Raw genomic sequence first — 12556 nt, 5'->3', positions numbered from 1 at the left:
ATATTTTACTTTATCGGTTTGCACGACGTTTAAAACTTATTTCAATATTAATTTGTTTTGACTTCCTATTGGACCTCCCATTGTCTTGCCGGGAAACTCCCTCAGTGTTGTTTCAGTTTTTGTCACTTTTGGTTTCATTTTCATCAGAAGACTGAGAAACTGAACACGGTAAGTTTATAAACTGTAAGCTGCTTGTGACTGATAGCGTTGGGTGCACATATACCAAGTAGAGCTGATTTTTAATACTTTAAATTTACACTGAGAGAGGTTTCTCTGAATTGCGCGACTGCTTTTCATTTTGTTTTCAAAGCAGCTATTAGTGAGTCACCCGAATAATTGTTTGGAAGCATCGTTTGAGCAGTGATAGTTTGCTTAACTTTTCCTTCTCTTCTACCTTCTCAGAGGAAAAGGTCTTGTCATTGGCGCTGATCTATTTTGGTTTCATTCTGGTCAACTCATCAAATCCTGTGAGTATAAATCAATATTTTAATAGCTTTGTTATTAATAGTAGACTGAAATCATTAAGTAAACTGTTTACAATCGATCTACTTTTTGAACGCAAAGAAAGAACCTGGGAGAATTTGTCACCGTAACGTCGACTGAAATGGCTAACTACTTTTAACTCTCACGTCATGTAGTTAAAAGATTAAGCAAAAACAGTTGTCGTTAATAACGCTTGTGTGACCGAAACGTGATTGACAAGCTCTTTTAAAAACTCCTTTTCTTTAACTCATCAGTGTTGCCAAACAATCTTGAACATGAGGTAAATTATGTTCTTCAGTTACTGAGTAACCGTAATCTGTTTTTTTATCTCACATCCCGTCCCTTAATATCAAATTTATCTCGCATTTCCTGGTTGAAAAGAACACAAGCTGCTCTGGCCCAGTTATCTTTATCCCAAAACCCGCATCCCGTATTCCACATCCCGCCGGATTTTCAGTTCATCATGCATCCCGCTAAGCTTATGTTTCGACACTCCAGAAACTCCGAATACATCTTTTATGCAGTGTTTCCTGCAATATCTAGAAACCCTCAGGCGGTTTTCGCAGGTTCACTTTCCAAAGCAAGTTCCGCCGTGGTAAGTACAGCTCTGGCTAACTTTGAATCGTCTAGTTTCTATCTTAACCAGTTAGAATAATATATATGCATAGCTCAATTATGACAGCCACGACATTCAGGCAGCCACTAAGTGAGGATTAATCTCAAACTCAATCGTTTCCTGTAAGAACGGGAACGTTTTTGGCTCTGCGAACTGATATTACTACCATGAGAAGTCTGCAGAAGGAAATCAATGAAATCCTGCAAAGTAAATTACGAAATTGTCACTCATGATAATAAATATGAAGAATTACAACAGACCTATGGCAAAAGCCCTGCTTCTTTACTAGTCTTATTTGTCTTCAGACAAGGCAGCCAGTTTCTATGATAGGAAGGCGAGGAATGTAAATTCTATTCGACGCATTTTGAGTGGACGGGAATAGTTTTGAAGCCCGAAAAGCTTTAAAAAAGCAAACAAAGATGCCAAGATTCATGCATATATATGTTGGAAGGTCCACGACTCTAAATATTCTTTCGTTTTACCATCATACGCTATGCATAAGTCACATAACCGAACCGTTTCAGTTGAGTTACATAGTCTTTGAAACAGAAATAATTATCTATTTTGTTTTATGCATAGTTAAGGACAAAATGAGGAAAAAAACATACAACGAAGAACTTTGTCGGGCTTCATAATCATTTCAATCAATAATTAACTATGGTCAACATTGCGATATGGTTTGAAAGGTATTTGCCTGTACTGTCAGTCTTTAACAATAAAACGGAGATAGCAAAAAATGTTACATACTTTTGAAATAGTGATTAAACTCGATTGTTTAGCACAACGATTGAAACTTTTTCAATTCTAATTTGCATTTGCTCTTGTTTTTCAGATTCTATCACTTTTGATTCAATTTCGTCCGAGGATCGAGAGACTGAACACGGTAAGCTTATTAACTCCAAACTGTTGGTGACTAATACCGTGTCATCGACATATAATATGTATATGTAAGCGATGTTTAATACTTTTAATTTACACTGGAAGAGATTTGCATCAATGAATATCGCGTAACGTTTTTTTTTTTTTGAGTTTTTGGGCACTATCTAGAAGTCACGCGGTTGATAAAGTCACGTAAATGATTGACTGCAAGAACCGTTGGTAGAAAAATCAATCTTCTGAACTTTACCCTGTTAATTATGTTGACAGGAAAATTTCCCGTTATCGGCCCATATTGGTTTTTGTTTTCATTCTGGCGACTCAGTAAAAGTGTTGAGTGCAAATCAGTGTTAACTTTGTTCCTCGGGCTTCTGTAGGAAAGTCCGAGTCATAAAATGCAAACGTTTTGGTCACCAAAAGGGAGTCATGGTCCAAGGCGTTCCATGCCTAGACCATGGAAACTGGGTACGAGAAAGGCGACATTGCTCGCTCTTCGTGACAGAACGCGGTGTTTTGCGAAGAAAGTTTTGGTGAGAATCGCGCATTATACGTTCATCTCGCACACAAAGATGTCGATTGTTTTCGGAAGGGGTCGGTCCACGATTAATATTACTTGAAAGCCAGCCAGGTAAGCAAAGGTCAGACTCGAAATGTTCTCGTGAGATAACAACTGAGCCGATCGCCGTATGGGTTCAAACTACGAAAACACTGACAAAAAATAGGCAGTCAATGACTGCATGTGGCTTATGCTGTCACTGCTTACAACTTTGCAGTAAAAATCATATTGCAATAAAACGAGCTAAATACGAAGACGTTTTTTGGACTGGTAGGTCATTAAAAACATGCGATTTGTTTCTTGCACTGCGCGAAATATGTCGATCTCCAAATTTGTAAAGATAAGACTTTCGGTAACGAATTAAACATCTTACCTCTAAGTTTGCGGGCTTTCTAATAGGGTGCAAGAGAAAAAATAACGTGTGATTTTGGAGGTAAATTGTGCGGGAAAATTAGAACTTCTGTTGTGCGGGGAATTGTGTGAGATTATTGACGAACCAATGTTCTTGCCAAGTCCTAAGGAAAATCTGCATTGACGATAGTTTAACCAAATTTATTTCACTACTGGTTCAAACATATTTAGCAATCGTCAATTCTTTTAAAACTGTGTCTGACTGCTTACGAAAATCATATTGCGTGACATCAACTAGATGAGTATGAAACCAAATCTAATAGCAAAACAGAATGCCGCATCTTCCCTTATAAATGAGTTCCTTTTTAAAATGCTCCTGCCTTGATTCAATAAAAATTGTAGGTTAAATATTTCTTCAAAAACTGCGTAAAGGGTCGCAAATGTTCGGAAGTTATCCGCAAAAAACACAACTTAAACGTTTATCCAAATTAAGTGCAATGCAATTTGTGCCTTGCCCCGGGACTGTTGTTTTCGCGAAGGAGTTTATCTATTCGCTCTCCAAAGGAGATCAGATTCTTGAAAAGGGTCTAAGATCGCAACACGGCAAAGATGTTCAGCTGCACAATTCACTCGGATAGCCACGATTAGTAAATGAACTTCGTAAAATTTCTGCTAGCATGTACAATGTAATCGCCATAAGTTGTAACTAAAAAGACCTGGAAAATTCTTTGCAAACAAGTTCTCCATGCGTAGACAGTTGTGATTCATTCTTGAACAAAAATGTTTTAAGCTCACAACTTGCGATTGGATTAGGAGGATCCTCAACGAAGCTACTTAACTAGGAAATATCTAAGCGGAACTGTTGTGTTAAAATATCCTGATTCTTTTGTTTCCATTGTGTCCAATACGCGTTTTAAATTCGTAAACTACGACTTGATACTGTGGTACGAAGCCTGAGTAAACGCTCTTAGAGCATCTAGTTATTCATATTTGGTTGAAAGTATCTCACAAACTGTTAAGAATCGCTTTACTTTTTCAACGGAAAGAAAGAACCCTGGAAACTTTTTGCGAATTCGATGATCGAAAAAAACAGGGAATATTGATCAGTCCAATCATCGCCATCATCTCAGCAGAGTAGAACAAAACTGGAAATAGTCACACATCAGACATATGCTTTCGACATATATTGGACCAATTAACCTTTATATGCGAGACTGCGCTCGGTTCTGTTCAGTGTACAGCTCTTTTACTGATCTGTTTTAATCTACTCGGACACTTTGAAATGGATTCATGAGTGTGCCAGAGAAAACTAAGCTGACTTTGTGGCTGCCTTTGCTACTAATGATGTTTAAATTTTGATATTGGCCTTAATTTGGTTTCTATTGTTTGTTTGCGTTTGTTCAGTACTGTTTCTTCTTTGTCCCTTCTTTTGGAATGGGTGTAGCGTTACAATCTAATTACCCTTTTAGTTCCCTAAATTTGGTGAGGATCTTGTTTCTATGATTAAAGCGCTCATTCCCATCAGTCTAGTCTCAATTTAATTTACATACGAAACCAGGCGTCATATGTGGTTAAGTTTCTTGTCTCGTCCTTGCTCAGGTAATGCGACTCCAAAACAGAACAGCTCTGACTGCTCTGAGAGATAGGCAGGTGAAGTTGTAATTGCGTCTTGAGTGCGCGCAAAAGCGCCAAAAGTGCAATTTTTTCTGAAGACTTTTGTCCATGCTTTTAGCAAGAGGACGTTCAACAGAATATTATTACTCTAATTAACTAAAAAGCTTGATTTGTGTTATTGTTATTAGGGTACATAGAGGATGACGCCATGAACAACATATACGACGTTTTACAAGCCATCTTTATTGGCTTGGTTGTTGCTACTTTCCTTCTCGACACTGGTCGTGCGCTAAAAGGTATTGGGATCTGCAAGGAATGTTTGATCTTCCTAAATAATCAAGTGCTAAAAACGGAAGGAGAAATTTTATATTCACTTTATATTGGTATTTATGGAACAATCTTCAGGGCGTACTGTCTTATTCCTGATCACACAAAGGTACTTATCTACGGCAGGAAACTTCTTGACATTTACCGCGAGTGTGGTAAAAAAAAAGAGGAAGGGAATTTTACGGTAAAACTGGCCAACATATATCGACAGCAGTATAAATATCTAGAAGCAAGAGAACTTTATGAGAAAGCGAGTACTATCACGAAAGAAATGGGAGACAAAAAGAATGAAGCATACACCGATGAAATGGCTGGACATATATCTTATTATCTCGGTGACTACGACAAAGCTAAAGAATATCTTAAGAAAGCCCTTGCCATCAGATTACAAATTGGTGACAAAAATGGAGAAGCCACCTCGTACGGAAACTTAGGAACTGTGTTTACATCTCTTGGTGAATATGACAAGGCTAAAGAATATCTTGACAAAGCACTGGCCATCAGAATACAAATCGGTGACAAAGATGGAGAAGCAGCAGATTACGGAAACTTAGGAACTGTGTTTAAATCTCTTGGTAAATATGACAAGGCTAAAGAATATCTTGAGAAAGCACTTGCCATCAAAATGCAAATCGGTGACAAAGATGGAGAAGCCACCTCGTATGGAAAGTTAGGAACTGTCTTTTTATCTCTTGGTGAATATGACAAGGCTAAAGAATATCTTGAGAAAGCACTTGCCATCAGAATAGAAAGTGGTAACAAAAAGGGAGAAGCCACCTCGTACGGAAACTTAGGAACTGTCTTCACATCTCTTGGTGAATATGACAAGGCTAAAGAATATCTTAAGAAAGCACTTGCCATCAAGATACAAATCGGTGACAAAAAGGGAGAAGCTTCCTCGTACGGAAACTTAGGAACTGTGTTTACATCTCTTGGTGAATATGACAAGGCTAAAGAATATCTTGACAAAGCACTTGCCATCAGAATACAAATCGGTGACAAAGATGGAGAAGCAGCAGATTACGGAAACTTAGGAACTGTGTTTACATCTCTTGCTGAATATGAGAAGGCTAAAGAATATCTTGAGAAAGCACTTGCCATCAAAATACAAATCGGTGACAAAAAGGGAGAAGCCACCTCGTACGGAAACTTAGGAACTGTGTTTACATCTCTTGGTGGATATGACAAGGCTAAAGAATATCTTGAGAAAGCACTTGCAATCAAAATAGATATCGGTGACAAAGATGGAGAAGCAACAGATTACGGAAACTTAGGAGCTGTGTTTACATCTCTTGGTGAAAATGACAAGGCTAAAGAATATCTTGAGAAAGCACTTGCAATCAAAATAGATATCGGTGACAAAAAGGGAGAAGCCAGCTTGTACGGAAACTTAGGAACTGTGTTTACATCTCTTGGTGAATATGACAAGGCTAAAGAATATATTGAGAAAGCACTTGCCATCAAAATACAAATCGGTGACAAAGATGGAGAAGCCACCTCGTACGAATACTTAGGAACTGTGTTTAGATCTCTTGGTGAATATGAAAAGGCTAAAGAAAATCTTGAGAAAGCACTTGCCATCAGAATACAAATTGGTGACAAAGATGGAGAAGCCACCTCGTACGGAAACTTAGGAACTGTGTTTACATCTCTTGGTGAATATGACAAAGCTAAAGAATATCTTGAGAAAGCACTTGCCATTAAAATAGAAATCGGTGACAAAAGGGGAGAAGGCAGCTCGTACGGAAACTTAGGAACCGTGTTTGCATCTCTTGGTGATTATGACAAAGCTAAAGAACATTTCGAGAAAGCACTTGTCATCAGAATAGAAATCGGTGACAAAAAGGGAGAAGCAGGAGATTACGGAAATTTGGGAGCAATTTTTTACGCGGTTGGTGAATATGTCATGGCTGAAAATTATATTGCAAAGGCACTCTTAATTACTCGAGACATCGAGGACTTAGACAGTGAGTTTCAAATTCTTTGTCTTCTTACAGTGGTGAAGTTGTCCCAATACAAGATCCAGGAAGCGCTTGACTGTCTGTTTCTGAGTATGAATAAAAGCGAATCTTTACGAAGTTTTTTAAGGGACAACGACGATTTTAAGGTATCGTCTTCAGATGTACGCGATTTTCCCTACCGGAATCTTAGTGCATTCCTTTGTTTTTGGGGAAATCCGAACCATGCCCTTTATATTTTAGAGCTGGCACGGGCTAGAGCATTAGCAGACTTGATGGTAACTCGGTATTCTGTTCAAAGCCACATCTCAGCTGATCCGCAATCGTGGATTGGTATTGAAAGTGTTATGGAAAAAGAAAGCAACTCTTCTTGTCTGTACATTTCTTATCATGATCATGATCTGTTTTTCTGGGTTCTCAAGACAAGTGGAATCATTCATTTCCGAAGAATAACAGTAGATGAGAAGCTAGTTGGTGCCGGACTAGTTGGGAAGTTGGCTGATTTCTTCGCTACAAGCTTTCGAAGCTTTGGTATTGTACCGGAGGAAGATTGCGAAGATCGATCCTTAAATGACGTTCAGAGCCTCACAGCATTGAGACTTATAGAGCAAGAAGATGAAGAAAGTGGAAACTCTGAATCGAGCTTTTCTTTGTACTACAGAATGTTAATCAGTCCGGTTGCTGATCTACTTGAGGAGCCGGAGCTCATTGTTGTTCCTGATCGCTGCTTAAACCAAGTTCCATTTCCAGCGTTAAAGGATGAAGGCGGGAAGTATTTATCAGAGAAATTTAGAATCCGCATCGTTCCTTCTTTGACGACTCCAAAGCTCATTCAGGACAGTCCTGCAGACTATCACAGTCAGACCGGTGCTCTGATAGTGGGAGATCCAGCAGTCGGTACGGTCCTTTACAAAGGAGAGAAAATGACCTTGTGTAGGTTACCCTGTGCATTAAAGGAAGCAGTAATGATTGGACGAATGCTAGGTGTTCAACCTTTGTTAGGACAGCACGCAACAAAGCAGGTGGTACTTGACAGGTTACATTCACTGAGTCTGATACATTTTGCAGCCCATGGTAATGCTGACCGAGGAGAAATTGCCCTTTCCCCAGTACGCCCTCCTAACAGGATTTCAGCTGAAGAAGATTACCTATTGACGATGTCTGACATTGCAAAAGTTCAACTGCGAGCTAAACTGGTGGTACTTAGCTGCTGTCATAGTGCACGTGGGCAGATTAGAGCCGAAGGAGTCATAGGGATCGCTCGAGCGTTCTTGGGATCCGGTGCACGGTCCGTTTTGGTGGCTCTATGGGCCATAAGTGACGAGGCAACAGAGCAGCTGATGCTTCATTTCTACAAGCATCTTGTTCGTGGTAAGAGTGCCAGTGAATCTCTTCACCAGGCCATGAAGTGGATGAGAGGTAACGGCTTTGAAATGGTTTCCGCGTGGGCGCCGTTTATGCTGATTGGAGATAACGTGACATTTGACTTTGGAAAACAAGAATAAGTTTCCTTAAAGAGGTACTATGATGAAAATCGCATCTTTCCTATTTAATAAGTAGTTCCTTAGAAATCGATTTTGAAATAAAAACTAGCGGTAAAAATTCACGTCTCGATCTCTCCAAGGTCATTTTCAAGTGAGTAAAATTTCCAAGTTAGCATAAATATGTTAAAAAAACAAGTTATAATAGATAAAATGGCGAAAGCTAAAATGTGATAAAATATGTGAAAAAGAGAAGGAAACATGTATGAACAAGTGGACGCTGTAGCTATGGGAACACCACTGGGTTCCCTCATAAGAAACGCCTTTACGTGCTAAATCAAGATACAGCTAGAAATATCTTCTACAAACGCTTTGTAGATGATACACTCAGCGCGATGTCGGAACCGTAAGCAGCCTCAGAATTTCTGGAGAGATTAAACAAAAGTCATCCCTCTATCGATTTTACAATGGAGCTCGAAGAAAATGGCAGGCTTCCCTTTCTCTGATGTTATCAGGAATGGCTGCCGCCTAGACACCACGGTCTACAGAAAACAGACGGCCAAAGGACTTTTGCAACACTACCACAGCCACGTTGACGCCAGATACAAACAGTAACTGCTGAACACCAAGCTTAACCGTGCGTTTCAACTCTCGTCTACGTGGAAGTTTTTTCACGAGGAATGTGAACGACGAAAACAGATCTTCTCCCGACTGCGCTATCCTGACGACCTTGCACAGTCAACCATTCGCAGATTCACTGAAACAAAAGTGTCCGAGGAGTCACATACCCGAGTGGCTGATAAAAGAGAAGCCCCAATCAGAATCGTGTTGCCCTACAAGGACCAGAAATCTGCAAACGTAGTACGCAAACAGCTGGCTGACCTCAGTCGGAAGATCAACGCAGATATTAGCCCAGGTTACACAAGTAGAAAGATCAAGGATGAAATTAAGGTCAAGGGAGACAAACCGCCTCTTGTGAGTCAACAATGCGTGGTGTATTCATTTCAGTGTGGCCTGTGTGATGCAGGCTATGTCGGCTACACGTGTCGACACCTACACCAACGAATTGAAGAACACAGAGGTTCTGTAATCGGAAACCATCTCAGAGAGCAGCACGATGTGGAGCCAGAAGACATCGCACAGAGCTTTCGAATCTTAAGAAAGTGTCAGAACAAATTTGATTGCCTTATTTTTGAAATGCTTTTTTTACCAAGGAACTGAAATCAACGCTAAACAAACAGTGCGATTCAATTCGCGCCAAATTATTTGTTTCAAGCAAGTCTTGCTAAGATTATTTTATTTTTCCATCGTATATTTTTAACACTTTTTCACATATTTTATCACATTTTAGCGTTCGCCATTTTTATCTCTTATAACTTGTTTTTTAACATATTTATGCTAACTTACAAATTTTACTCACTTGAAAATGACCTCGGGGAGGTCAAAACGTCGTGACTTTTTAGCGCTAGTTTTCCTATTTAAGTCATTTTAAAACATAGACAAGTAGTCTGTAGGAAAAGAAAAACTCTGTTTACTATTTTCAATTATTTCTTATCGTTCGAGATATATTCAAGTTTTTAAAATATGCAGACTAACTAAGCGATGACGTCATAAACTCAACCGGATCTTGTTTAAATATTATAAACAAAGATATGTCAGCCAATTTGAATCAGAAATGTTTAATTCTCGGCAGTACGATTCCAGTAGAGGTGCTCCATATTATGAAAATAAGATTTTGTTACCATGGCAACATACTGGGTTCCAGACCTCCCCGATATTAAAGACTTTTCTGGCTACCTTTAGCGTTCTGTATTGATATTTGCCAAGGGTACCTTATCTGCATGATCCAGCAAGCATATAAATATGTTAGGTCAGTTTATGGCCTTGTTTAATGTTTTTCAAGCTGAAAATCATTAAAATATTGAAATTAGGTTCGAGGGGACTTGGAAAGAGTGAGTTGCTGTGGGAATCAAAAGTTTTATAGCCGTAGGTATGTTGCATGTAGGAATAATAGCCTACCAAGTTTCAATGGTTTCTGCTGCAAATTGACCGAGATAGCTCTATTCTTGGCTTGCACGTGACGTCATCATTTTCTCAAATCGAAAACTAAAGAGCCACCAAAGTTGTTATCCTCATCAGGCATAAGAGGGCGAACATTTATATCTGTTTACAACTTTTCAGCTAGTAGCCTGCTTCGTCTGAAAACCAGTGCATTTTGAATTTCAGAGTTATGTTGGTGCGTGACATAAAGCTACCAACGCGTTTCTCGAAACATATATACTTATCTCGTGATTTTTAGCCTATTCAGAAGTTAAAGTATTAGAAAAAGTGCTTATGTAAATGCTTGTCTTTGTCAGTACAGATAATCAGTCGCCTTAATAGCCAAAGTAAGTTCCACGTGTTTACCCTATTTTCCGGCCGCCATGTTGGTGTCCCACGGAGGTACATCAACATGGCGGCTCCATACTGGACTCTAAAAATTTGTGCAAAATATTTCGTCAAATATTTGAAGTTTAGGAAAACGCGCAGACTTAAATCTTGGACAAGTGTCTTTTTTATCAATCTCCTATAGCATCACAAATTCTTAACTCTATCCGCTAAATGGTTTTCGCATTACGTTTAAATTGCGTGACGGTGCAAGCCAAGAATTTATACACTTCATGTAGCATTTGGCTGAGTGTATGACATCATCATCCCTCTCATTTGCATATTTTACGCAATTTTCAAACTTAAATATCTCCTGAACCAATGCAAATATTTACAAACGGTCAACGAGTTTTTAATTTCTCGTAGAATTCTACTTGATCAGAGAGTGTGCAGTATCAGTGTTTAAGCGTAATCTAGACGATGCTCTACTTAACATATAATGTTGTTGAAAGTGATTTACTGGCATTTTTTCAATTATACCTTTGAGCTATAAAAACGCGCAAAAGCTCACAAAACTATTGGAGTCGCACTCTGAATGCCTGTGTGGGCAATCACACTACCAAATTTTCCCAGCACTGAGGCAGACACTTGGGTATGCTAAAAATCAGCACAGAGCTACCACTAATATCACGTTATTTTGCTAAAGCTGGTCCATTGTGTACTCCTCTCGAGCAAAACAAAAATCCGCCTTCTTAAAGAAAGAAGAAATTTTATACCTTGGTTATATTGGGAATACCTTTGACCTGTTTTATATGAAGGAGTAAATCGTTTTATTTGGCGAGCATATCTCAGTCAGGGATAAAGTGATTCTTTATGTTTCTACTTTTGCAGGCTTGCCTTGCACCAGCGTCATACCCAATGTCTGACATTGAAATCTAAGATAGCGCCCAGCTGTTCCCTGAATACAGACACAGTTTGAATCAATGGGACGCTTTAATTTTTGCAAGGAGTAACTCCGTGACAAGGCTGGTTAATGAGAAACGAAAGTAGCAGTAAAGGATCAGTTGTGACGAAAGGTTTTTCCTGCAAGCACTGTAAATTTCGGACTAAACGGACACTTGAACTGACAACTGGGGGAATCTAACTCTGGAGAGCACTGCTTACCTGCGGGAACGGAAATTCGTCACGATTTCCTGGTACACGAGGATCTACTTCAATAGTCTTCACTACGGACGTCGAGGAAGAGACATAACTTGGTCCGACAATAGTTTAATCGTAATCCATGTAATTGATCTAATCGAAAGAGCTTTACAAACGTACTTGCTTATATATCATCCTTAACACGTCAAGTGTTTACAATATGATAATGCAACCTCTAGCGTACAATACGAGCGGAAAGTACTTAAGACTGAGTTTGCCAGAGGACCAGGCAGGGGTGATACATGCCATCTCTTCAATTTGGATGAAACTTTGCCAGATTGAAGGGACCACCAAACAACTCTAAAAGACAAAGTGGGCCGGCTCTGCGATTTTTCCCTTGGGAGTTAGACCCCCCCCCCCCCCCTTTCCACTGGTTTTTTGCCTCAAATCCCAAAAATTGCATTAAAATAAGCATCAAATTTAGACTCCACTCCTGGTTACAGAATAGAATGAATTTTATTGCCATTTCACACAAATAAGGATTGGACCTATCTTAGTTCACAACACGAGTTTCAAGGGATTTGAAGAGACAGGTGCCAGTCGAGAGTTGTCATTGCATACCTATGTAACGCAAGATTTAGCAATGAGGCAAATTAGCTAGAATTCTGACTCAAATATCACGTAAGTCCAACTTTCTTTTTTTAAACTAATTTTACCAAGGTTAAGAGCCACTCTTGGCCTGATGAAATTACTAATAAAATTTTTGGCATCTGTTAGTTTTTGGTCA

At 39.2% G+C, this 12556-nt stretch overlaps 2 protein-coding genes across 2 annotated transcripts in view; both read left to right on the top strand.

Annotated features, from left to right (window-relative positions):
- The window catches only part of LOC145482149 (uncharacterized), a 181214-nt gene that overhangs the window by 26005 nt on the left and 142653 nt on the right, over positions 1-12556 (top strand). The window lies entirely within an intron of this gene.
- Positions 435-12556, top strand: part of LOC145500278 (uncharacterized) — a 154164-nt gene continuing 142042 nt past the window's right edge. Inside the window, exons 1-4 of the mRNA XM_081479803.1 lie at positions 435-467; positions 1027-1078; positions 1932-1982; positions 4685-6726. Of these exons, the coding sequence (XP_081335929.1) occupies positions 4705-6726 (2022 nt within the window). The 5' untranslated portion in view covers positions 435-467; positions 1027-1078; positions 1932-1982; positions 4685-4704. The remainder of the gene's footprint in view (positions 468-1026; positions 1079-1931; positions 1983-4684; positions 6727-12556) is intronic.

The sequence above is a fragment of the Orbicella franksi genome, chromosome 1 (genome assembly GCF_964199315.1).
Source record: "Orbicella franksi chromosome 1, jaOrbFran1.1, whole genome shotgun sequence".
In the NCBI taxonomy this organism is placed as follows: domain Eukaryota; kingdom Metazoa; phylum Cnidaria; class Anthozoa; order Scleractinia; family Merulinidae; genus Orbicella; species Orbicella franksi.
This window is presented reverse-complemented; position numbering and strand designations above follow the sequence as displayed.